The sequence below is a fragment of the Grampus griseus genome (genome assembly GCF_964374135.1).
Source record: "Grampus griseus genome assembly, chromosome: 20".
Lineage (NCBI taxonomy): Eukaryota > Metazoa > Chordata > Mammalia > Artiodactyla > Delphinidae > Grampus > Grampus griseus.
Window position 1 is genome coordinate 6,283,379 of NC_139014.1, and position 25,252 is coordinate 6,308,630.

Genomic DNA, 25,252 nt, shown 5'->3' on the forward strand with positions numbered 1-25,252 from the left:
GGAGGGGGCGCCGAGAGCTACCAAACGGACGGACGCAGGGCCGCGCCGAAGGCGGGAGGGTCGCATAGGCGGACACTCGCCGGGAAAGCGGAGCAGCCTAGGGCGCCTCCCCGGCGGAGGCGGCCACCCCTCGGCAGCAGCGCGGAGGGGCGAGGGTGCGGGAGGCGGGAGGCGCCGTCGGGGCCCTCCCCCGGCCCCGCCTCCCTGTCGGCGGCCTCGGCCGCGGGCGCGTCGTTGGTTTCGGGTTGTCAGGCAGCAGCAGCGCAGGCGAGGCTGCGAGGGAGCCGGCGGCGGTGGGGCTGCGGCTCGGCCACGACCGCTGTCGCAGCCTGAGCCCTTCCACCCGCCGCCAGCATGAAGGACAGCGGGGACTCCAAGGACCAGCAACTCATGGTGAGAACCCGTCAACCTCCCCCTCCTCGACCCCATCCCTGGTCCCCCGAACCCACACCCTCGGGCGGCCTCTGGACGGTACTGGGTGCCCCCGCTAAGAGGACACTCAGGGTCAGGGGCTGGGAGCGTCCCGAGCAACTTGCTCCGAGTGGTGCATGTCAGGAAGGAGGGCATCATGGCCACCCTGCTAAGGCCTGGAAAGTTAGCCTGGCTTCAGTCCCACTCCCCCTTTACACCTTCCCAGCAGGGCCCCCCCACCCCCCACCTGTGCACATGGGGCTCTGATACAACACTGCTCTCTGATCCCGAAAAGCCAGGGGCAGGGAGGGCTTGACCTACCTGCCCGGGGAAGGAAGGTGGGAGTTTCCTGGTGAACCAGGGCATGCCAGCCCGGTGGCGTCAGGAGTTTAAAGGGTTTGAGGATCACAGGTAGGTAGACAAGAGCCCCCAGGTACCAGAGGAGCTGGTACAGGGTTGAAGGTAGCTGGTTATTGGGTTGCAACACAGATGCCGCCCAAGTAAGGACATTTCCGAGAAGTGCTGGAAGCAACCAAGATAGCCCCTCATAGCCCCGGGGACTGGGGCAGAGGAACAGGTGTGAGTGGGGGGCACGGGAGACAGGTGGAGACAAAGACAGGTTTCTGATTATCAGTGGGGCCAGACTGAGTGATGGGGGGAAGACTCAGTGACCCCAAGGCCACTGCTTTCTCCCAGCCCCCTCCCCACCCCCTAACTTCTGAGATCCGGGAAAGGGCCGCCATCGCCAGCAGGTGGGTGGTAACGTAACTGGAGGATAATGAAGCCCCCAGAGCCCCCCGCCTCTGTAGGGTGAGCTCGCGGCTCCAAAGACGAACCTCAGCCCCAGGCCCCCGGGCAAGCCCGGGGGGGCTCTGGAACATCCTCTCTGGCAGTTTAGAATTGTCTCTTGGGAAATGGCTTGTGTGGTGCGCGCCATGCGCGCCCCTGGGGCAGGGGTGGAGGGGCCTTCCCTGCCACCCGTGGAGTTTGGCCGAGGAGGCCGGTGTGGGCGGCCTGACGGGCAGTGAAGTGCGTCTGAGAGTGAAGGGTTCTTACCTGGCACGAGGGCCCGTTAGTTATACCCACACACCCCCCTTGGTGCCCCACAAGAGCAGCTATTTCCCCTTGATCGGTAGAAGCAGCAGCGCCCCGTCTGGGGGGAGACCCAGGCCCAGGATGAAGACCCACCGTCTCTCTCTGGCGGGAGGATAGAGGGAGGTGGGAGCCTCCGATGGCACTGTCCTCGGGTGGGAATGCAGTCACTGGTTGTCAGCACGAGGAGGGGATGTCCCCTGGGCCCCCGTCCCACCTCCCGCCCACGTCGTCCACAGACTCACAGACAGGCCGCTCCGCTGCCAGGGGCTCCAAGTTCAAAGCCCAGGGGAGATGCAGGTGCTTAGTTTGGGGCGTGACTGATGCAGCCTGGCGGAGCAGACAGCTCTCTCCGCTGGGGCTCTCCCTGGGGCACAGGCTCCTGGGAAGTTCGTAGACTCAGACAGAGCCCACAGTCTGTGGACCTGGTACCCTCGACCTAGAGGGTAGCCTTGAACCACTGAGTTTTCCTTAAGATGAACCAGGCACGGATGGCTGAACAGAGAGGAACCCATGGGGCTGGTCCAGGGGAGGATTCCTGGGGTCCTCTCATCCTTCTCTCTGCGGCCCGGCACAGCCCTCTGCATCTAATCCCAGGGGTCTGGCCTTCCCTCCCAGGTGGCGCTCCGGGTCCGGCCCATCAGCGTGGCGGAGCTGGAAGAAGGAGCCACCCTCATCGCCCATAAAGTAGACGAGCAGGTACATGGGGCTGTGTGGCTGGGAGCTGTAGGGCAGGGCAGAGGTCTGCTCACACCTGGTCGGGGCAGGAAGGGCCCTTTCTCTACCCTCTGAACTCTTGGCTGTACTATTGACTACATCATCAAGGAAACCATAGTCCTTCTTCCAGGAAGCCTCCCTAGATTGATCCAAGGAGAGCTAAAAGCTTCCCTGGTCTGAGGGGGAGGGGGAGCTTGAGCCCCTCCCTCCAGCCCTGAAAAAATTCACACATCTTCCGTGTACCCATGACTTGACTCCCCCACCTTAGTGGGTCTGCTACCCGTAGAGCACGTGTTCATAGAGTCTAGAGCTAATGCTCACCTCCAGACTGTTCATGTTTTGCAAAGTCTTTGGATGTCTATTTGCTCTCTTGGTTCTCCTGTCAACATGATGAGGTGGGCAGGGCAAGCCCCACCTCCCGTCTACACAGGAGACAAGAAATATTTATCAAGTGCCCACAACACACGCTGGGGACAGTGCTAGGAGCCGGGAAACCACGGTGAACAGAAGAGACCCTGTCCTCCCTCCGTTGCCAGTGCAGGGAGATGAGACTTAAATGAAAGAACTGAATCATGAACGTATGAGTTTGTAGCCAACAAGGGCTGCAAAGAAATGTGTGGAGATATGAGAATAAGAGGGAACTTGACCTAGACCCAGAGGTCAGGGAGGGCTTCCTTGAGAAAGGGTGCTTGAGCTGAAACAGGAGGGATGAAGAAGAGGTCATTAGGAGTGTGCTGAAGGGAGAAATTTCAACCAGAGGGACTTGCATGTGCAAAGGCCCTGTGGTGAGAGGGATTGTGATACACTTGGGTAACGGAGAAAAGGCCAGTGTGGTTCAAGCCAGAGAGAGAAGGGGCGAGAGGAGTGAGATGAGGTTGGCGGCGTGGGCAGGAGCCAGGCCGCACACTCTGTAGACCACGGCCAGAATGGTTTTTGGGGTAGGCAGTTGACTCAGGTTTGGGGTGGGGACGGGCACAGTGGTGGGGGCAGGCTTGCTCCCTGGGTAGAAGCATCATGGTGATATGGCCTCTGGGGACCCCGAGAGCAACCCCTTGCCTCTGCTCTGTGGCCGCTGCTAGCTTCTCCTGAGTGCCCAGGCTCACCCAGGTGGCTGGATGTGCTAGGAGGTCAGAGGAGTCAGGGCGGCGCAGTGCATCGCAGAGAGAGGCGTAAAGTGGGCACCTGCTGGCCTTGAGCCTGGCGGGCTGGACTCAGGAAGCCCAAGGGCCATGGTAAGAAGACCGTAGGTAGACGAAACCCGCGATGCCTGCCTGCCTCGGGGTCCCTGGGGGCAAGTGCTCACCCCACCCAGCCTCTTCCTTCAGCCCCAGTGAGCTGTGGCCACAACAGAGCTGGGTAGCACCCGCCTCCTGATTTCTCTTCCTCCGCGCCCTGCTGGAAAAGGGCAGCCTTCCTCAAAGGCCTGAAGGAAGGCAGCGGGGGGCTGGGAAGAACCATCTAAAGGCCTGGTGGGGGCAGCATGGATGCCCACAACAGCCGTGGAGTGTAGGTTCCATCAGTTACCGGCTGTGTGGCCTGGGCCAGGTTGCTTCCAGAAGCCTCAGCTGCCTCCTCTGTAAGTGGCGACGGTCACCGTAATGCCTCCTCTGGAGGGTCCTCAGCCGCAGATACGTGCACGGTGCTTCCCCAGGGCGTGGTACCCAGTAGGCATTTAATAGCTGTGAGTTACCATCTATAAGTGACTGAGAGTGCCCAGGGCTGCCGGATTGGCTGATGAGAGGGGCCAGCCATGAACGGCCAGAGAACTCGAGAGGAGAAACCTCCTTCCAGGCAAGGCCACTCCCTGTTTGTCCAGCTTGTCCCCAAGGATATCAGGTCCTCAGAGGTGGAACAATGATGCCCTCTCTCTGGGCCGCTCCTGGCTCCCAGCCGGCGTGGGGGCTGACAGATATTAACTGATGCTGAGAGAAATGCTCTGGTCCCGGGCACAGCCCATTGTGTGCCCACGCACAGCAAACACTGGCTCCTTTCTGTCCCTGCCAGTGGAGAGGGAGGCCGAGCTGTGCCTCCGAGAAGGTCCCAAGGGCTGGGCAGTCCCAACGGAGCTGCTCCTTTGTCAGCTTAGACATGGAAAGAGTGGTCTGAGCAGTGTGGGCTCCAGGCCCTGCAGGGAGAATGCTAAGCTTCTGGCCCCCAGCATCTTCTCTCCCTGCTGGATTCAAAGATGCACTTGCCTGGGACTTCCTTGGTCCAGTGGTTAAGACTCTGCACTTCCACGGCAGGGGGCCCAGGTTCGATCCCTGGTCGTGGAACTAAGATCCCGCGTGGGATTCTGCATGGTGGGGCCCAAAAAAACAAAAACAAAAACCCCAAAGATACATTTGCCTGGGCTGCAGTTTGGGAGAAGCCACAGCAAATGGCAGGCTCGGAACCTCCAAAAAACCAGCCGCCGCTCAGGTGCTCCGTCCCTCTGACCAGTAAGGTGACGTCTACAAAGTAAAATGGATAGCTTTGCCCTCTGGCTAGGCCCTGCCCCCTGACCTCCATCCTTCTCCGGTGACCCCCATGGCTTCTCTGTGGCCCAGGCCATCCAGGCTTGCGTCGCTGGCCCTGACGGAGGCTGGGAGCTGCAGGCTTGGCCAGCCTCACTGATGGGCCAGCTGCTCTGGTCCTTCTCCCTGAGGTCTGGAGCCCGGTGGGCTGGCAGGGTGAGTTTGGGAGCATCCCCAGGACAACAGGGCCTTCGAGTCTTTTCCCAGCAAAGGTGCAGCTGGGCCCAGGCATCCGACACAGCACCCGGCCTCCGCTAAAGAGCTGTGTGCTTAGGAAGCGGATCTGCCCGTGACCCGCTGCTTCCCTTGCTCCCTTGGCTGTGGCCCTCCATCACGGCCCAGCCCCACAGAAGGGCTCCCCAACCCAGCCTCTGCTGGCCTGGGGTTCTGGGCTCTGCCTCCTCTGTGATGCAGGGCTTACTTCAGCCCTGCTCCTGCTGTCCCGGGCTAGCGGGTCGGGAGCCGCCGAGCACAGCAGCCCCGAGGTCACTACTGAAGCCCGGCCCCTGGTGGTCAGCAGGGAGGCGATGCTACCAAAGCCCACCAGTCAGTGGGTTCTGAGCGGGCAGAGGTGGACCGAGGCCTCAGCCAGCCACTGGCTTGGGCCACTGTGCGGGGTCCTAGGACTGCCTTGCCTAGAGCTAGGCGTCATCCTCCTGCAGATGAGGGAGACACTGTTCCCCTAGCTTTGCAGAGGTGGACACTCACGTGGCAGAGTGTCCTCTGGGGACAAGAGGCCGGTGTGCCCGGATTCTGGGGAAGCCGGAGTTAGGGTTTGGATTTGTCACGAGGTGGTCCGGGTGCCTGTGGTCTTACCCACCCCCATCGCCCCATCTGATTCGGGATCATTGTCACGGCGCCGTCTTAGAAGTCTTCACGGGCTAACGCATGCCCAGTGCTTACCCAGCAGCTGGCACACAGTCAGCGTTTAATAGAGGTTAGTTTATCTCCAGGGCTGACACACGGGATGGTTTCAGGCCCCAGAGGTAAGTGAAACCCTGGTCCACCTCCTGCCCGCCCCCTTCTGGCTTCAGGGCTCCCTGTCTGGTGGTCCCCAATCTGTCACGGCCACACCTTTGTGTTCACGGAAGGGTCAGGCAGGAGCTTGGTCTCCTAGCATCTGGGCCAGGAATAGACCCTGACGCCAGACCCCTCAGGGATGCCACTGATGGCCACAGGGACAGCCTGAGAGGTCGCTGGGACCCAGAAGTTCCGTAACAGACGGCTCCCTTCCCTCCCCCCCACAGAGCCCGCAGCCTGCGGATCCTCCCCCCAGCCCTGCAGACCATGCTTGTCGACAGGAGTTAAGTCACCTGACCATATACATGATCCCGCAGTTAGCCTTTATCTGTTCAAAGCCCAACTGTCACCCCCGCCCCGTGCCCCTGGGGTCCTATCGGAGGAGCCACCAAGGGGCTTCCGGATCCTGGTCTCCGTTTCCTCATCAGAAGACAGTATGTTAAGAACCTGCTCTGCTATTGGACTCCCCTGGTGACACAGTGGTTAAGAATCCGCCTGCCAATGCAGGGGACACGGGTTCAAGCCCTGGTCCAGGAAGATCCCACATGCCGTGGAGCAACTAAGCCTGTGGGCAACAACTACTGAGCCCGCGAGCCACAACTACTGAAGCCCGCGCACCTAGAGCCCGTGCTCCGCAACAAGAGAAGCCACTGCAATAAGAAGCCCGCACACCGCAACAAAGAGTAGCCCCCGCTCACCGCAACTAGAGAAAGCCCGCGCACAGCAACGAGGACCCAACGCAGCCAAAAATAAATAATTAATTAATTAAAAACGAAAGAAAGAACTTGCTCGACCCAGCCCAAGAGCTGTTGAGAGAGGATTAGAGGCAATCCTGTAAGGGAGAGCTGTGCCACGCAAGTGCAGGCTATTGTGAAAGGTGAATGAAGTATAAGGTGACAGATGCCGAGAGTCAGAGACTGTGAGTGTTGTGGGAGCAGCCCGGGCGCTTTCAGCCCCACTCACCTGCCCGGGGGCGGAGCCCCCCGTGCACACCCACCATCTGGATGCTTCTTGGTTCTGCAGCCCCAAAGGAGGGTGACTGGGAGAGGATTCAAGAAGTCTTTCCCTCCACCCTTAGCCACCACCCCGCCCATCTCCCCAGCCCCCTCCTGGCCCCAGGAAACCACTTTCCGTCTCTATAGATTCGCCCGTTCTGGACAGTTTGTAGAAATGGAATCATACAATACATGGTCCTTCATGTCTGGCTTGTGTCACTGAGCATCATGCTTTCGAGGTTCATCCATGTTGTAAGACCTTCCCTGGCGGTCCAGTGGTTAGGACTCCACGCTTCCAGTGCAGGGGGCGGGGCTTTGATCCCTGGCTGGGGCACTGAGATCCCCCAAGCCACGGGGTGTAGCCAAAAAGTAAAAAAAAGAAAAGGCTGCATCCGCCTTGTAGCCTGGGTTCGAACTTTACTCCTTTCTGTGGCTGGATACTATCCCAGGCTATGGTCACTCTGCATTTAGGTGACCCATGCATCAGTTGATGGGCATTTGGGTTGCTTCCTACCTCTTGGCTATTATGAATAATGTTGCCAGGATGCAAGGATTCTTCTGCTGAGTGCCTGAATGGGTACAAGGCAAGAGGTCAGGTTAAAAAGGCAGATCTGTGGGCCCAGTTCCCCAGAGATTTTCATTCAGTGAATCCGGGTAGTGCCTGGGAATCTGTATTCTACAAGCTCCCAGGGCGACACTGTAGGCCCATGAGAGATGCAGCCCTAGACGATCTTGGTCACACGTCCTCTCACCGGAGGCCTCAGGGTCCTCAGAGTCCTGTAGGCAGGTGGGGACCTGGCCAGGACATCAGCCAGGTGTGGCTCTGTCCTGAGCAGCCAGCTGGGCCTTGGTGGCTTTATGAGCTCAGCATTCGGGTCTTTTCCATCTAGCCTGAAGGCTGCCAGGGCCCAGGGACACCCTTCCTGAGATCAAAATCTCCTTTCTTGAGTACCCACAAGGTGGTACTTATACAACTAGAACTATGACCAGCCATAAATTTTCCTTCTTAAAGAAAAAAACAAAAATCTAGAAACAGCCTTACAGGGCTGATAGCCACCTCGAATCAGGCTTTTGTTTCACTGTGTCCTGTTTACACCCTGAGAATACAGGAGCTATGGGCTCAGCTCCCGGGACTGGAAGTGATGTCTCCTAGGCTGGGGCCTCCCCAGATGCCCGTTCTCTGCTGAGGCTTCCTGAGTAGGCGAGGAGTGCTGGCATGATTTCTTCTCTCAAGGCTACAGTCTTGTTGGTCCTCCCAGACTTCCAACTGGGAAGCACTTGAGGCCCAGAGAGGTGGTGCAGTTTTCCCGAGGTCACGCAGCAGTATGGAGCCTGAACCCAACTTGCACATCCCCTTCCCCGGAGATCTTCGCTGCCAGTTTGGAGGCTTGAGGAGGAACAGTCTAGGTCAGAGGTTTTCAGCTGGGGGCAATTTTGCTCCCCAGGGGACATTCGGGAGGAGGCTGCGCCCTGGCCTCTAGTGGGTAGAGGCCAGGGCTGCTGCTAAACATCCTACAACACACTGGGCAAGTCCTGATAACAACGATCCAGCCCAAAGTGTCAACAGTGCCGAGACTGTGAAACCCTGGTCTCAGTTTAGCCGCTTGGAGGCCAGAAAGAAGCGGTTAAAACTGCAAAGCCGGTCAAAGCCCAGCAGCTTAGCGGTGTGCAGCAGAAGAACTCCCGACACGGTTTGTTCACGGTGTTTCTCACCTAGGAGATGCGGGTGAGGAGCCTGGTCCCTAATGGGGACACAGACTATGGATGACACCCTCCCCCGAGCCTGAGGCCCCCTACTTCCCTTGCGGGTCTTGGGTTTCCAGGCCCAAAGCTAGAACCGCGGAAAGGTCACAGTCGGCATTGAATGAAAAACACGTCTGGAGGTGGAGGCAGTGGGGGCAGGGAGAGGGCAAGCCCGGGGGCCTCTGCTGAGCTAGCAGGCCTGGACCAGCGGGGACAGAGCCCTGCCGTGCGCCACCCACCTTCCCCACTCCCGGCCCTGCCTTCCACCATCCCGCCAGCATCAGGAGGGCCCTGTGCATCCTGTGTGGTCAGCGTGGCCCTTGAAACCTCCCAGAGTCAGGTGCCCAGCATGCCACAGGCATGAACATTTAAGATGCAGAGGGGCTTCCCTAGTGGCACAGTGGTTAGGAATCTGCCTGCCAAGGCAGGGACACGGCTTTGAGCCCTGGTCTGGGAAGATCCCACATGCCACGGAGCAACTAAGCCTGCGTGCCACAACTACTGAACCCATGAGCCACAACTGCTGAAGCCCGTGCGCCTAGAGCCCGTGCTCCGCAACAAGAGAAGCCACCGCAATGAGAGTAGCCCCCGGTCGCCGCAACTAGAGAAGCCCGCGCGCAGCAACAAAGACCCAACGCAGCCAAAAAAAATTAATTAATTAATTAAAAAATATATAAGATGCAGGGAATTGTGAAAGAGAGCTCCCAGACTAGCCCACCCCCTCAGAGCTGAGGCAGGAGCCTGCCTCCAGTAGTGTATCAATTTGTAAGGCTGCTGGAACCAAGTACCACACGTTGGGCGGCTTAAACAACAGAAATACGTTCATTCGCAGTTCTGTGGCCAGGAGTCTGAAGGGCTGGCTCCTTCTGAGGCTGCAAAGGAGAATTTGTTCCAGGTCTCTGTCCTCGGCGTGCAGATGGCCATCTTCTCCCTGTGTCTCTTCCCGTCATCTTCCCGCCACGTGTGTCTGTGTCCAAATTTCCCTTTTATAAGGACACCACCAGTCCTTATAAAGGGACCGCACCCTAACTTAACCGATTATAGCTACAACCCTCTTTTTAAATAAGGTCACATTCTGAGGGACTGCAGGATTGGACTTTAATATTTGAATTTGGGGAGGACACAGTTCAACCAGGACAGGCCCCAGGAAGGCAGCTGTTGGTCCAGAGGCAGGGGCGGGAGGTCTGGTGGTTAGGGGCCTGGGTTCTGGAACCCAACAGCTCTGAATCCAACCAGCTCTGTACTTGGCAGTGCAGCTTTTGGGTACCAGTCTGATTCCTCATGATGATGCTGAGATGATATGAGCGCCTACTCTAAGCTGTGGGGGAAAATGAGAAAGTGTGTGCAAAGCACGTAGCACTGCATATGGTGCATTCAGAGCTCCCTCTGTGCAGCCTTATTGAGAAAACGTTCCTCGAGCACATGCTGGGTGCCAGCCTGGGTGACATTTAGGACGGACAGGAGCCTCCCAGAGCGGGGGCAGCATGTGCTCACAGAGGGGCCCCAACGTCTCCTTCTGTGGCCATCTTGGGTCTGTGCTGTCGAGATTCCTGGCAGACGGGACGGGAGGAAAAATCCCTGCCTTTCTCATAAGAATCGCCAGTGATTCGGAGCTGAGGCCGTCTGCCCACAGCCTGCCTCTCACCTCGTGGCCTTGCTAATGCTTTTCCCTCATCTGCTTTCCTCACCTCACATTCCTCAGCCAACTCTTACTCATCCTTTAAGACTCAGTGCTGGGGACTTCCCTGGTGGCGCAGTGGTTAAGAATCCGCCTGCCAGTGCAGGGAATACGGGTTCGAGCCCTGGTCCTGGAAGATCCCACATGCCGCGGAGCAACTAAGCCTGTGCGCCACAACTACTGAGCCTGTGCTGTGGAGCCCGTGAGCCACAACTACTGAAGCCTGTGTGCCACAACTACTGAAGCCCGCGCACCTAGAGCCCATGCTCTGCAACAGGAGAAGCCACCGCAATGAGAAGCCCGCGCACCACAACGAAGAGTAGCCCCCGATCGCCACAAATAGAGAAAGCCCGCGTGCAGCAACGAAGACCCAACGCAGCCAAAAATAAAATAAGTAAATAAACTTAAAAAAAAAAAAGACTCAGTGCTGGTGCCACCTCTTCCAGCAAGCCCTCCTGCAGGGGAAAACCTGCATCACGGATCACATGCCCCTCCTCTGTGCTCTGATTGCCTCCTGGAGCCCGGCGCTTGTTATTACAATGATCTGCTCCCCACTCCACTGTGATGTCAGAGGCAGGAAACCACATTTCATTTGCTCTCTCTCCTCAGGGGCCCCGCTTAATGCCTGGTCCATAGAAGGTGCCCAGCAGTCGTGGTCACCCGGCCTGAACTCCCTGTGCAGCCCACAGCGCCCCACCCCACCCCAGCCCTCCGCGGCTCAGCTCCAATTCACCTGGCTGAGGGGCACAAGGGCTCCATTGTATGCCAGAGTGGACCAGGATGGGGGTGATGCTCTGAAGGGTGGGGCGCAGGCTGGGGCCCAGACAGATGGAGACCCAGACAAAGCCCTTTTTTTTTTTTTTTGCGTGGGCCTCTCACTGCTGTGGCCTCTCCCGTTGCAGAGCACAGGCTCCGGACGCGCAGGCTCAGCGGCCATGGCTCATGGGCCCAGCCACTCCGCGGCATGTGGGACCCTCCCGGACCGGGGCACGAACCCGCGTCCCCCGCATCGGCAGGCGGACTCTCAACCACTTCGCCACCAGGGAAGCCCCAACGCCCTCTATGAGAGGGGATCATAGCAGCTGTGCTGACAATGTCCTGAATCAGGAGCCTGGATGTCAAAAGAACCAAATGCCGACGGTGCCATGAACTTGGCAGTGCCCAGAGGTCACTTGAAGGTGATCAGTGGGCGATGGGCATCAGTGCACACAGCTCACCCACTCCTGCATCAAAGGTCCCTAGAGGGTGGCCCTCAGGCCGCTGGCGCCGCCGGTATGCACAGGCGTTCTGGCACCGGGGGTGAGAGCTGTACATCTGGTCAAGTTCCGTTGCGGTCCACTGGGACCCACACCTGGGCACTTGTGGGCGGGTGTATCTTCATTTGGGTCTGAAACTTGATCAGGGCTCCTGCTGCTGGCGTTAGGGCCTGAGCCTGGAACTGGATCCTGGGACAAGCTTACGGGGCACTGGGGCTGAAGCCCTGAGGTGGTGGCTGGGGACAGGTGGGCACGGCAGGTACAGCCGCAGGCCCCGACACCCTGCATTCAGCTCACCATGGCCACCCAGCCTCTGGCAGGCTGTGAGGGGGCCTCAGTCAGTGGCCTCATTCTTTCGCTGCACAAAGCCCCAGCCCAGCCTGTCTGGAGCATCCCCTCTAACTGGCTTACCTGGAATCCCATCTGATTGGATAAGACCTCTGGGTGAGGGTCCTGGGTCGGGCCTCCTAGGGAGCTGTCTTACCTCTTCCTTCTTCCCTCCTCCATTGAGAATCCCAGAAGGGGGCCCTGCTGGGACCCCAGGGGTCTTAGGCCAGTTTAGATGCAGTGAGCACAGCTGTGTACCTATTGGGAGGAGTCTGGTGGGAGTTCCAAGGCTGTGGTCCTCCCGGCACTGGGCCTCCTGAATCCTGGTGCTGGACGGGGGTGCACCGACAGGGACCCATGTGGATCTCCCAGGTCCATGGAGCCGGGCCGGGCTCCCAAGTCAGCCTCCTCTGTCAGTCAGCTCCCTCTGCCCCTCCAAGGGGCTGCCCCTCCTGCCTTGTCTGCTCTCAAGTCCTCTTCGGGCTGTCACTGGCCCTGGCTCCCCTGCCGACCCAGGAAAGGGGCTGCATCACTGTCTCTGCGACCTTGGGTGGCTCTAGGACAGCCCGTCCCCCTCAGTGCCTTGTCCTTTGTCAGGACTCAGTTTACCTCTTGGCCCCGGCGTTCCCGGACACAGAGCATCGTCCCCACTCCTTCCCATGTCTTGAGTGAGGAGGGGTGAGGTCAGGGGTCAGTGTTGACATTGGTATGGGCCTGGGGCTCCCGGGTGACCACCAGCCTCCCCTCGGGTACCTTTGCAGATGGTGGTTCTTATGGACCCAATGGAAGACCCCGACGACATCCTGCGGGCGCATCGCTCCCGGGAGAAGTCCTACCTATTCGACGTGGCCTTTGACTTCACTGCCACCCAGGTGAGGGGGGCCTGGGCCCAGGGACACACAAGATCCTCTCTCTGCCCTTTGACCCCCTCAGGAGGGAGTCCTTGGGGGACCCTGCCACCGACCTTCAGCCTTCCCTCCATCACTTGCTGTCTCCCCACACGTGCAAGTATGCGTGTGCCTGCGTGGTGCATTCAGATCCTCCTGCGTGGACACGCCCCGGTCAGCACGCAGAGGCCGCCCTACACGGGGACCCACACAGCACACCCCACAGGTGGCCCCTATGGGAGCTGGAGGAGAGTGCTTGAAGCCCATCTGGTGCTGGGAGGGGAGCTACGGGAAGCTGACACCCTCCCAGGGACCACCGTCTTGCCCATCTGCGGGATGCTCCCAGCGGCAGATGTAATGCGTGCGTCCTCGGGGCTGGGGGCTGGGAGCCGGCTGTGGGGGGAGGCGTCTCAGGTGTCCTGAGCTCTCTTTCAGGCTGGCATCCCCCCATGGGGTGAAAGCAGAGACATCCATTCCCCACTTCCCACCCCCACTTCTCTGGGGTCGAGGGCTCCAGGGACAGAAGCTGCTTCTGTTGGGAGCCAGGATGTGCCCGTGGGCCTGTGTGCTCTGCCCTGCCTGTGCCCAGGCCCCTGACGGGTCTCCTCTTTCCTGCAGGAGATGGTGTATCAGGCCACCACCAAGAGCCTCATTGAAGGCGTCATCTCAGGCTACAATGCCACTGTCTTTGCCTATGGTCCCACAGGTGAGGGGGAGCCCAGCCCACGGAGAGGACTGTGTGCCCTGGTTGTCCCCTCTGAGAATCAAGCCCCCTTGCCCTCCACCACCGAGATAGTCTGGCCCCAACCGGAGCAGGGTCCGAGGACGTGGCTGATTAAAACCACCCTCCCCCAGGGCGCTTTGGATCCAGAGCCCCATCGCCAGCCAGGGATGCCATCTTCTCCCCTTCCCCCCACCTCCCTGGCCATCTGGGAGGGTCCCGCCTTGAGGACAGACCCAGGTTTGCCAGGAGCCCCTGCTCACCCGCCGCCCTGCTCTGCCCCAGGCTGCGGGAAAACCTACACCATGCTGGGCACAGACCACGAGCCCGGCATCTACGTTCGGACCCTCAATGACCTCTTCTGTGCCATTGAGGAGACCAGCAACGACATGGAATATGAGGTGTCCATGTCCTACCTGGAGGTGGGTCCTCCCTCCACCCTGTCCCGTGGGCTTGGACAAGAGGCCTATAGGACCGGGCTGGCTCACCTCCCTGTCACGGGGCAGTTTCCTGGGGTGCTCATCGCTGCTGCTCTCCCATGTGCACATGGTTGGCCTCACTTTATAAAAACTGAGGCTCAGAGAGGTTAGGCAACTAGATCGAGGTCACACAGTAAGTGAGGGAGCAGGGATTCAAACTCAGGACCCCAGGGCTTCAAAGCCGAGCCGTGCCCGTTGTGCCACACCCCAAAGTAGCCTTGTCGCGGAGCACAGACCTCAGCCGTCCTCCCAGATGCCATCCTCCTGGGCACACTCCTGAAAGCCAAGCCTGTCTGCCCTGCCGGGCACGTGCAGGCACTCAGTGTCTATAGGTACAGGTGGGAACTGCACGGACACGGACAGGCTGGGACCTGCCAGCCTTCGCTCTCTTGCCACAGCCTCTGATGCCCACCTGTATGAGGGCTACCACCAGGCAATGAGGGGTCAGCGGGGGTGACCAGGCGGTGGGGGGGGACACACAGAGGCCAGAAGAGGCAGGAGAGCCAGCAGGCTAGACGCCATCTGGCTCCTGGCCTCTCCGGCTCCCTCCGGGAGCTGATAATCTCCCGGGTGACAGCTCAGGAAGGGCAGCGAGACAGTGCTGCCAGCAGCTGCTCCAGCCAGCGTGGCGTTGACTCAGCCAGCAAGATGCACTCTGGGGGCCTGCGAGGTGGGAGCAGGTGAAGGTCGAGTATGGGTTGCCTAGCAACAAACAGGGCTCGGCCGTGGGTCAGGCCCCATCCCCCGTCCGGGGCCTGGCCAGCCTGTTCCGTGTGGTTCTGATGCCTCTGCACCCTTGCCTCTGGCAGCCCCATGTTTCCCTCCGGGTGCTGAAGCCCCCTATGCCCACCCCATAGGAAGGAAGGGGTCTTCCTCCTTAACCAGGGTTTCCCTGAGAGGAGCCTGGAGCTCTCGGGAGGGACAGAGAACCTGGCCATTGCCTGAACCTCCTGCCCTTGGTCTCCCGTTAACATCTGTCCCCTGCCCCTCCCAACCTGGCCCATCAGATCTACAATGAGATGATCCGGGACCTGCTGAACCCTGCCCTGGGGTACCTGGAGCTGAGGGAGGACTCCAAAGGGGTGATCCAGGTGGCCGGGATCACCGAGGTCTCCACCGTCAATGCCAAAGAGGCAAGTCGCAGTAGGGAGGGACACTAACCTCCCGGGGAGGGTGGGGATGGGTGGGAGGGAGCAGCTTCCCGGGCAGCTGGGCTGGGGCTGGGGCAGACACAGACAATCCTGGATGACACGCCCCCAGCCACGCAGACCCTGGGGGCTGACCAGGCAACCAGCCTCCCAGTTTACAGACAGACCCTGACCTCCCAGGCCCCGCAGCACCCAGGGGGCCGACCCACCCCTGCCTGGGCCCCTTCCCAACCTCTCAGCTGCAGGACGTGGGAGCATCCTCACGGGTCCCCAGGAGTGGCCTCCCTCCCCCGTCCCCACCCACCCAGATCATGCAGCTGCTGTTGAAGGGGAACCGGCAGAGGACCCAAGAGCCCACGGCCGCCAACCAGACGTCCTCCCGCTCCCACGCCGTGCTCCAGGTGGCCGTGCGCCAGCGCAGCCGGGTCAAGAACGTCCTGCAGGAGGTGCGGCAGGGCCGCCTGTTCATGATCGACCTGGCTGGCTCGGAGCGGGCCTCCCAGGTGAGGCTAGCTCCCCTGGGGAGAGGCTAGCTGGGGAGAAAGCCTGGGGGGCAGGGCAGGGATGCTGGCCGCCCAGCTCCCCAAGGGGTGAGGGTGGGGACTGTCCCAGAGAGGGCGGGGATGAGGGGGACCCCGAGGGGAAGGGACTGAGGAATGTCTCCGATGAGCAAGAAGGATGGGGGGGGACCCTGGGGAAGCACACAAGGGCTGTTTGTGGGAAGGGGCCTGGGAGCGTGGGGATTTCTCCAGGGAAGGAGACAGTGGCTGCCCCCGAGGAGCGGGGAACAGGCAAGAGAATGAATGGGCCCAATGAGGAGCTGGGGCAGGGGGGAAACAACGTCCCCCGACTGGGGGCACCCTGGGCAGAGCCCGGGAGGGGGCCCTTGCCAACCACATCAGGGAGAGAAAAAGGTCCATCACCCATTTCTCAGCATTTGTCCCCCATCACTAAGCCCTGTCCGCCTGACCCTGCGCCTGAGCCCGGGCCCCCTCCTGCAGGCAAACTTGGAGGTTTCAGGGTCACGTGAGTGCTGGGGCTGCGTGATGTCACCGTTAGCACTGAAGCAAATGCAAGGGACAGGACAGCGCCAGGGAGATGTAACAGGGCTTGTGTTTGAACGTGTGGGGTTGGTTTAAACAGGGTGGGGTTGGAGAAACACACCCCTCTCTTCCAGTAAAGGCCTGAGGGCTTCCTGGAGGAGGAGTACAGGGGAGCAGCCAGCTCCCCGCGGGGGGAGAGGGTGTGCCCCGCGGCCACTGGAGTGAGTGGGTCCCAGCTTCATCAGGCTGGGCAAAGACGTCTCCCGAGGGCGGCTGTAGGCAGAGCCTCCTGGGACTTGACACTGTCCTGCTCTCACACCCACTTACATACAGCTCAACCCATTTCCTCACTCACAGACTTTCTTATACACACATACATGCTGTCACATATACACATGCAATTCACACACACTCACTCCCCCCCTCCACACACACACACAAACTTCCCTCTTCCCTCCCTGAAGCCTGGCGCACCCTCTAGAGCCGTGTGCCCATGGCCACGCCTGCTGCCATGCCCGTGGCCAGGCCGGCTCTCAGCTGAGCTGCCTGGGAAGCCACGACCCACCTCCATCGCATTCTCGGCGCTGCCTTAGTTGTGCCGCGGGGCAGACGAAGTGCCCGGGTCTCAGCCCTCAGAAGCCTCCTGTCCCCCGTCTTGTTCAGAGGCCTTCCGGTTCTCTGACCTTCTCGAAAGCCCTCCTTGACCCACCCCCCCCCGCCCCCGACAGAGGGCGGGACCAGGCCCTCAGCATCTCTCCCTTGCAGGGCCCCGGGGGAGAGGGAGGGGTTTACAACTCAGGATGGCCCGGGGCAGGGAGTCACACCCACTGCTCGCCCCCCCCAGACACAGAACCGTGGGCAGCGCATGAAAGAGGGGGCCCACATCAATCGCTCGCTGCTGGCCCTGGGCAACTGCATCAACGCGCTGAGTGACAAGAGCAGCAACAAGTACATCAACTATCGTGACAGCAAACTCACCCGGCTCCTGAAGGTACCCAGGGTGGGGCCGCCAGCGTCACAGGAAAGATACAGGACGCCCGGCTGCATGTGAATTTCAAATAAACAAAATCTGTTTGGGTATAAGTATGTCCCATGCCATCTTTGGGACATACTTATACTAAAAAACAAAAAACAAAAACCCACTTGTTATTTATCCAAAATTCAGATTTCACTGGGTGTCTTGTATGTTATCTGGTGACTCTCACCAAAGACTGGGCAGCAGGGAGGGAAAAGGGCTGCACCTGACCCCCCACCCCAGGGCTGTGGGTCTAGGGGAACTGGGGGGTCGTCTGGATTTGGGGGTTCAGGTGGTCAGTCAGCATCAGGGCTCCCAGAGGCTGCTGTCGGGGAGGCCCCGCTCCTGGCTGGGCTCTGTGTTCGTTGTCTCAGCACCTCCTTCTCGGTCCCTTTCATCTTGTCAGCGAGTCTGAGTTAGGGGATGACTATTTCCATTTGCAGATGAGGAAACCGAGGCACTGGGAGGCTAAGTAACCTTCCCAAGGCCTCACACTAGTAAGTGCTGGACGTAGGGTCCCAGCAGAGGTCTGTCTGGGCCGATAGCAGAGCTGCAGGTGACTTAATCGGCCTGCCAGCATCACTGCACTTACAGCCTGGGAGGTAGGACAGTTAATTCCTGCCACCCTCGAAACCCAAGGAAGCTGAGGACTAGAGAGGTGACGGAGCTTGCGGAGTCGCCCAGCTGGTAACTGCTGCGGCCAAGGGCTTTGTCTCCCCCCAAGCCCGCAGCCCCGCTGTGCACTCTCTGTCTGTCCAGGAGGGCACGGCAAGCCCAGGGCAAGGGAGGCGGTGGCCACAGGCCAAATTCAACCTTCATGCAGAGGTCCCCATCACCCCCCTCACTCCAGCCAAGACAACAGCGCCACCAGCAGTCGGATAAAGGGGGACCTGGGAAGCCAGAGGGGATGGGGGAGGGGCCCAGGGCCCCACGGGGCTCTTCCCCCTCTGGTTCCCAGCCAGTCAGGGCCGCTGCCTTTCCTCGTTCTCACGTATGAGGGGAGGAGAAGGGAAGCCGGGTAGACCCTGACCTGGATATGAACTTTGGCGAAGAAGCTTGAAGAGGGAAGAAGGGGGGACAGCAGAGGAGGAGGGGAGAGTCCTGTGATGCTTGGCACCAGCGGCTGTGAGAGTGTGCGCGTGTGATTGTGAGATAGAGGGAAACACACACACACACACACACACACACACACACACACACACCCCACAAGGGCATCACGAGCAGCCTGGCAGGAGCAGCGTGCAGGAAGGCAGGACCCTGCTGACCACAGCCCGCCCTCGGCCCCATCCAGGATTCCCTGGGGGGAAACAGCCGCACGGTGATGATCGCCCACATCAGCCCAGCGAGCAGTGCCTTTGAGGAATCCCGGAACACCCTGACCTACGCTGGCCGGGCCAAGAACATCAAGACCAGGGTGAGGGACCCCTGGTCTGTCCCCCAGGGCCCGCCTTCCTGGGCCAAGATTCGAGCCCCTGGACTGATTCCAGGCCCTGCCACGGCACCGCACATTCTCTGGAACCAGCCACCATTGCACTGGCCCCACTCCCCAGTCCAGTGTCACCCCTGTGCCCTTCCCTGTTGCCTGCCGAGAAGCCCACAGCCCTTGAGAGTCCCCTTCTTCTCATGCAAGGTCTGTGCGCCCCGAGCCCCGTCATCCCCTTCCATCTTCCCCTTTTCATCTTCAGATACCCAGTCAGATGTTTACCTTTCCAAAGCCCCTAATCCTAACAGACAGAGGTGACCATTACTACGCACTTATGTTGGGCCCTTTATCAAATCATCTGATCCTCAAATGAGGCAGGCTCAGTTGAGGTTATTTCTGTCCCCGTTTCGCAGCTGAGGAAAATGAGGCTGAAGGGAGTTAAGTGACCTCCCTGTCCCAGGGCAGTGATGATGCTGAGACTAGAGCTGTGTCTGCCTGGTTTCCAAGCCCACGTTCTCACCCTCTCCGGTGAACGTGTCAGAATCCCCACTATCTGTTAGGACGTTTGTTTCCACCGTGTGGGTAGAGGGGTGGGAATTCTAAGACAGAATTTCGTGAACACTCTCCCGACACTACGATTCGCCAGCCATTGTTCCAGGCACTTTATGCTTTATCCCAGCCCTCAAGGAACTGAATGATGGGAGGAGACAGGTAATAATAATACTCTGAATTGATAGTTCAGAATATTATTAACAGCAGGAAATGATGCCAACGATCGGGGATGGGGGTGCTGGTGGGATCCCCTGTAGCTCTTTGGAGACTGTGAGAGGGAAACAGGATGGGGAGGAAATTTAGGAAGAGAGGCAGCAGTAAGGGTAGAGGTTCCAGAGGCAGGAAGGAGATGGTGTCGGTGGTGGGAGTGGGGCAAGTGGGATGGTTCCTCGGCTGGAGCAGAATGTTCCTGATGGAGCAGTGAGTCAAAAGAAAATCTAGAGAGAGTGGGGGGGGGAATTAGGGCATTCCCCCAAGCAGTAGGGAGCCACTGAAGGTTGAGCAGGGAAGGCAGCATTTTAGGAGTATGCCTCTGGCGGAGGCACGCAGTGTTGAGAGGTTGTAGGGTCAGAGGCAAGGAGGCCATTACTGTCAGAAAGATTAGGGGTAAGAAAGAGAAAAGAGGAACCCGCAGGCAGGCCCCGGCGTCCAGGTGACCGTACCTGCTCCCCTCCCGTCCCCACAGGTGAAGCAGAACCTGCTCAACGTCTCCTACCACATCGCGCAGTACACCAGCATCATCGCCGACCTGCGGGGCGAGATCGAAAGGCTCAAGTGCAAGATGGACAAGCAGGGTGGGCGGGGCCAGGCCCACGGCCAGCTGGAGCGGGGCGACATCTGTCACATCCAAGGTGTGTGGGGGGGTCTGTGTTAGTGGGAGCCCGTCTCCCGAAGCCCGTCCAGGCCGTCTCAAATTGCTCAGGGGTCAGGCAGGGCCGGGTTCAGACTCAGATTCTTTCTGGCTGGGTAGCCTTGGGCTAGTCATCAACAACTCTGGGCCTTCAGTCCTTCAGTTGTCAAATGGAATCACGATCTCTGCTTCAGAGACTCGACCTGAGGGTTAGGTGGTATCACACGAGTGAGTGGCACGTGGGCATTTAGCTGTGTGGGGCGTCACTCTCGGGGCTGCAGTGCGGGGCTCCGAGACTGTGCCTGGCATCGCCAGAAGGGATACAGAGCTCATACACTTTCTGTATTTGCTATGATGATTTTCCAAAGTGTCTAAAGGGCACCTTTTATTAGTTGACAGAAAGGTGCTCTAAAGGCTGGCGGAAGCCCAGTTCATACAGAGAAGCTGGGAATCACCTTTGGGTCATCGCCTGAAGACGCAATGCGGAAGTGGGATGTGGGAGGGCTGTGGTAATCTAGGAGGTCTTTCTGGGGAGGTGCTTGCACAGGAAGTCTTTCGGGAAGAAAGAGAGGGGAGGGCCCCAGGTAGCCCAGACGTTCCTGGCCTGACCCTTCCTCCTCCACTGACCTCCCCCACCTGCCGTTCAATGGCCAGCCAAGGTCCAGCTGCACAGCGAGAAGGGTGAGCAGGCTGAGATGGGACAGCTGCGGGAGCAGCTCATCAGCGCCTTCCAGGAGCAGATGGACGTGCGGAGACACCTGCTGGAGCTGGAGAACCACGCCATGGAGGTGCAGATCGACACCTCCCGCCACCTGCTCACCATTGCAGGGTGAGCACCCCCGGCCTGGGGCAGGGGCTGGGAGCTGGAGATGCATGCCGTGCCTCCCACCGTGGCCTGAATCCCGGGTCTCCCTTGGGGGTGGGGCTGCGGCAGCTGGGAGCACGAGAAGTCACGCAGGGCACTCAAGTGGAGGGAGGAGCAACGCAAGGAGTCCTACACCAAGGACGACAGTGAGAAGGACTCGGACACAGGCGATGACCAGCCAGACATCCTGGAGCCCCCTGAGGTGGCCTGCGCCCGGGAGAGCATCGCTGCCCTGACGGGGGAGCAGAAGAAGCTGCGAAAGCAGAAGGTGCCTGGGGTTTGGGAGAGTGGGTTTGAGAGGCCCCAGCAGGAAGGGGCTGAGGGAGGCCTGGGAGCTGGGAGCTCAGGCCACAAATCCCCTGTGACCTCACTGAACTCCTTCACCTCTTTGTGCCTCTCTTACTCATCTGTAAGATGGGAGTAGTCAGCCCTAGTAGGGTTGTTGGGAAGATTAAACAGATGCCTTTCACATACCAAGGACTCAAAAAATGGTAGCCAATATCATAATTAGGATTTTCCAGACCTCTGCCCTCTGTTCTGGAGCATATCCTGGCCAGGGGGTTTCAGGGTACCGTGAGCCCTGAGGGCATCAGCTGGGCTGGGGCTCAGCAGATCCACGGAGCTGGTTCCAGGGACGGGTTGTGGTCAGGACGGCAAGAAGGTAGGCAGAGACGGGTCCCTCAGGGGCAGCCCCTGGTTGCAAGGCCCGAGAGGCAGCTTCGAGGGTGGGCCTCGGAACGGGGCTTCAGCCGGGAGCCCAGAGTCCGGGGACTGGAGGCGCGGGGACAGGCTCAGCGGTGGGCGAGAGCCCACCTGGCGCTCACCCTGCTTGGTCCCCAGCTGACGCTGGAGCAGCGCTGCCGAGAGCTGCGCGCGCGCGGCCGGCGCCTAGAGGAGACGCTGCCGCGGCGCATCGGCTCCGAGGAGCAGCGCGAGGTGCTCAGCCTGCTGTGCCGCGTGCACGAGCTCGAGGTGGAGAACACGGAGATGCAGTCGCACGCGCTGCTCCGCGACGGCGCGCTCCGCCACCGCCGCGAGGCCCTGCGCCGCCTGGAGCAGCACCGCAGCCTCTGCGACGAGATCATCCAGGGCCAGCGGCAGATCATCGACGGTAGGGCCCGCGCCCCGCGCGTCCGAGCCGCCCACGGGCCCCATCGACCCGCGGAGGGCCCGAGGGCACGCGCTGAGCCCTGCCCCTCCCCTGGCAGACTACAGCTTGGCCGTCCCGCAGCGCCTGCAGGAGCTGTACGACGTGTACGTGCGAGCGCAGGACGAGGGCAGCCTGGAGCGGGCCGCCATCATGGACCGCGTGGCCTCTGGGGCCCTGCAGGTGGGCGCCTCGGGCCTGAGCACGCGCACACGCGCTAAGGGAGGGGCCGATGGCCAGGGCAGTGCGTGCAGGTCGTTGGCATATGTTGGTGGGACCAGGCTGGCTGGTCCCCAGGGAGCTGACTCCTTCCTTCTTATCCCACCCAAAGGCTCACCAAGCCTGAGTAAGCTTCCTTTCTCGGCGTATTCTTCTCTGGCACTTGTCCCCACCCAGGGTCTGAAGGTCAGGTTTGGCTATCTGAGATATGACAAATGGCCCCAGACGCCCTCCCAGGAGACCAGGCCACCAGGCAGTGCCACGGGGGATGCCTGGCCTACCACAGCTTGTCCCTGGGGACCGAGAACAAGCCCACTGCCCTCTGGGGCTCCCAGCCCCTATTACAGCCCCAGACACCCTGTGTGCCTTTGTCACCCTGTGCTGTTACCGGCCCAGGACCAAGTCTTCTGACTGCCCCTTCCCCACCTCCCCAGGACAGCTCCTTGCCCAAAATTAGCAGAGCAGGAAACTTGCCGACCCCAGAGTCCGACCCAGAGAGCGTGAAGACGCTGAGCTCCGAAGCCCAGCTCCTGCAGGGCAGCTTCCTGCCTCCAATCAGCACAGAGAGGTGAGGCCAGGGGCCACTGTCTGCCAGTCCTTCCTGCCTGAGCCACCACGGGCTGTGTCCCAGAGATGCCAGCCCAGATTAGGGTTTCCTGGGGGGGATGGAGCAGGAACGAAAGGGGGGAGGTGACACAGGTCTGGAGCCAGGACTTTTGGGTCCTCTCTCCCTTTACACAACAGCTCCCCCCTAGGGTGGGGGTGGGACCGCAGTGGGACCAGCCTGGTCAACAGATGCCCATCCTCCTCTGCCAACCTCAGTGAAGCCAACCACGTGTCCAAGGCCAGTTCTGGGGCCTGGCAGGTGAAGAGCTCCTCTGTGCCCACCCCACCACCCATCCAGACTGGCAGCTTGGTGACGCAGGAGGTGAGCACTGAGCGCCGCTGGCCCGATGGGCTCCTCTGCTGCAGGTGGGAGCACCAGGGTGGACACCCAGTGGTTGGGATGGAGCCTTTCCAAAACAGCCCCCTGGGGACATAGGGTCCCTGCTGTGTCCAGTGGCTTCTCTTCCCAACCAATTCGTCTCACAGGCCCCCACTCAGGACAGCCTGGGCAGCCTGAGCGGCCGGATCAACTCCTCCCCTGACAGCAGTGAGAACCTGTCAGAGATCCCTTTGTCCTGCAAAGGTGTGCCCCCTGCCCACCCTGTCAGCCTGAGCCTGGCATCGTCCAAACTGCTCAGATCACCCAGCCCAGAGCCCCTTCCTTCCCTCTGCACTGCTAAGTACACCCATGCGTCGGGTGCTGACCGTCCTAGAAAGAGAGGCACCAGTGCCCAGAGAGGATTAACGACCTGCTCTGTCCACACAAAGCTGGGGGCACAATCAGAAACCGGAATGGGGAACACATGGCGCTTAGGATCACGCCCCACCTTCCCACTCAGAAATAATTGTAAGAGCAAATATAGACCGAACCCCTACGCCCTGGCCATAGGCTATGCCCGTTATCTCAGTTACTCCTCATAACCTGGGACTTCCCTGGCGGTCTAGTGGTTAAGACTCTGCGCTTCCACTGCAGGGGGCATGGGTTCGATCCCTGGTCGGGGAACTAAGGCTCGGCCAAAAAAAAAAAAAAAAGATCCTCACAAGCCAGGGGGGTTAGTTTACAGATCCCCAGTTTACAGATGAAAGTAAGGCTCCCCAGTTTACAGATGAAAGTAAGGCTCAGAAACTTGCCCAAAGTTTCTTAAACAGCAAGCAAGGGGGGATGCTTTGGCAGAGAAGGGGTGTTGGAGGTGCAGGAGGGGGAGGAATATGTGGCCTTGATCCCCGGTTGGGTGCTCCTTTGTCCCGCCGCAGAGAGGAAGGAGATCCTGACGGACACCAAGTGCATCTCGGTGAAGGCTGCCCGGCGACGCTCTCGGGCCCTGGGCGCCGAGGGGCGCCACCTGCTGGCACCCAGCATGGAGCGCAGCAGCCTGTCCCTGAACTCGCTGAGCGAGGCTGCCGATGCGCGGCCCCCCGGCCTGCTGGCCTGCAAGCGGCCACCCAGCCCCATGCTGCAGCACGCTGCCAGTGAGGACAACCTGTCCAGCAGCACGGGTGAGGCCCCATCCCGGGCCGTCGAGCATCGTGGCGATGGCCCCGGGCCCTGGCTGCGTGGCCAGAAGAAAAGCCTGGGCAAGAAACGGGAGGAGTTGCTGGAGGCAAAGAGGAGGAAGCGGAGGTCACAGTCCTTTGAGGTCACAGGGCAAGGGGTGAGTCCAGGGACAAGGACTGGGGGGTCTGGGCCCCTGCCTTGCTGGTGGGGCTCTGAGGGCTGGATTGCTCCCGCGGCCCCAGGGTAGCCCTAGCTGTGCACCACCCTCCATGCCGTATTCCCCCAAGCTGGCATAGCTGCCGGGGCAGACCCCTGCATCAGATCCGCATGCGGCTCCCACCTCACGTCACTGCTCTTCAACCAACACAGCTCTCCCGCCCCAAGACACACCTCCTGGGGCCCCATCCCGCGCAGAGCATCTCGGACCACAGGGTGCAAGTGTGCGGGCACCCAGCCTCTGGTACCCGGCATCTGGGAAAGGTCTCCCTGCCTATGGCCAAGGTCAAACTCCCTCCAAGCCAGAACCCAGGTCAGTACCAGCAAAGGAGGGAATGGGAGGGGAGCGCTTGGTCAGCCCAGGGAGGAAGCATGTGGAGCTCCCTGCCCTATGGCTGCCCCTTGCTGGAAACAGGGTTCTTGAAGAATATTTGTGGGGCTGGCACCTTGGGGGTGTGCCCCTAGGGAGTTCAGAGCCACTGGGTGATCAGAGGGGACGGAGGGGCATTCCTCAAGCACTGCTCGTGGCCCTTCCCCTGTTGCAGGCCCTGGGGACTCCTCACCCCTCGCTGTCCCCTCCAACCCAGCTGGTGTTTCCCAGCGGGCTACTCGGGGGCCCCGCCTGCCCCATGGCACAAGCACCCATGGCAAAGATGGACGCTTCCAACATAACTGAGGGGCCCTGCCTGGAACCGGCCCTCCTGCCCCCAAGACTGAATGGCATGTAGCAGGAAATGGGAGATGGAGGCTGGGCAGACGGGGGGTGCCCTGAGAGCAGGAGCTCAGGATCTCAGAAGGCGGGGGCTCCTGAGACCCGGGAACGGTGAGGGTGCC

At 60.3% G+C, this 25,252-nt stretch overlaps 1 protein-coding gene across 1 annotated transcript; it reads left to right on the forward strand.

The window, feature by feature from the left end:
* The first annotated feature begins 257 nt into the window (after positions 1-257).
* Positions 258-25,213, forward strand: KIF19 (kinesin family member 19). The gene is made up of 20 exons (XM_082679112.1): positions 258-393; positions 2,122-2,202; positions 12,514-12,624; positions 13,258-13,345; positions 13,646-13,782; positions 14,847-14,972; positions 15,296-15,490; positions 16,875-17,021; positions 18,337-18,459; positions 19,706-19,871; positions 20,525-20,699; positions 20,805-21,003; positions 21,576-21,846; positions 21,944-22,065; positions 22,536-22,669; positions 22,924-23,029; positions 23,194-23,290; positions 23,962-24,359; positions 24,572-24,731; positions 24,964-25,213. The coding sequence occupies exons 1-20, from the start codon at positions 355-357 to the stop codon at positions 25,092-25,094; spliced, it is 3,006 nt and encodes a 1,001-aa protein (XP_082535238.1). The 5' UTR covers positions 258-354; the 3' UTR covers positions 25,095-25,213.
* The last annotated feature ends 39 nt before the right edge of the window (positions 25,214-25,252 follow it).

Coding starts and splice junctions, on each gene's coding strand:
- KIF19 (XM_082679112.1), top strand. CDS start 355: ATGAAGGACAGCGGGGACTCCAAGGACCAGCAACTCATG. Junction 22,670..22,923: donor CCTCCAATCAGCACAGAGAG/GTGAGGCCAGGG, acceptor TGCCAACCTCAG/TGAAGCCAACCACGTGTCCA. Junction 23,291..23,961: donor GATCCCTTTGTCCTGCAAAG/GTGTGCCCCCTG, acceptor GTCCCGCCGCAG/AGAGGAAGGAGATCCTGACG.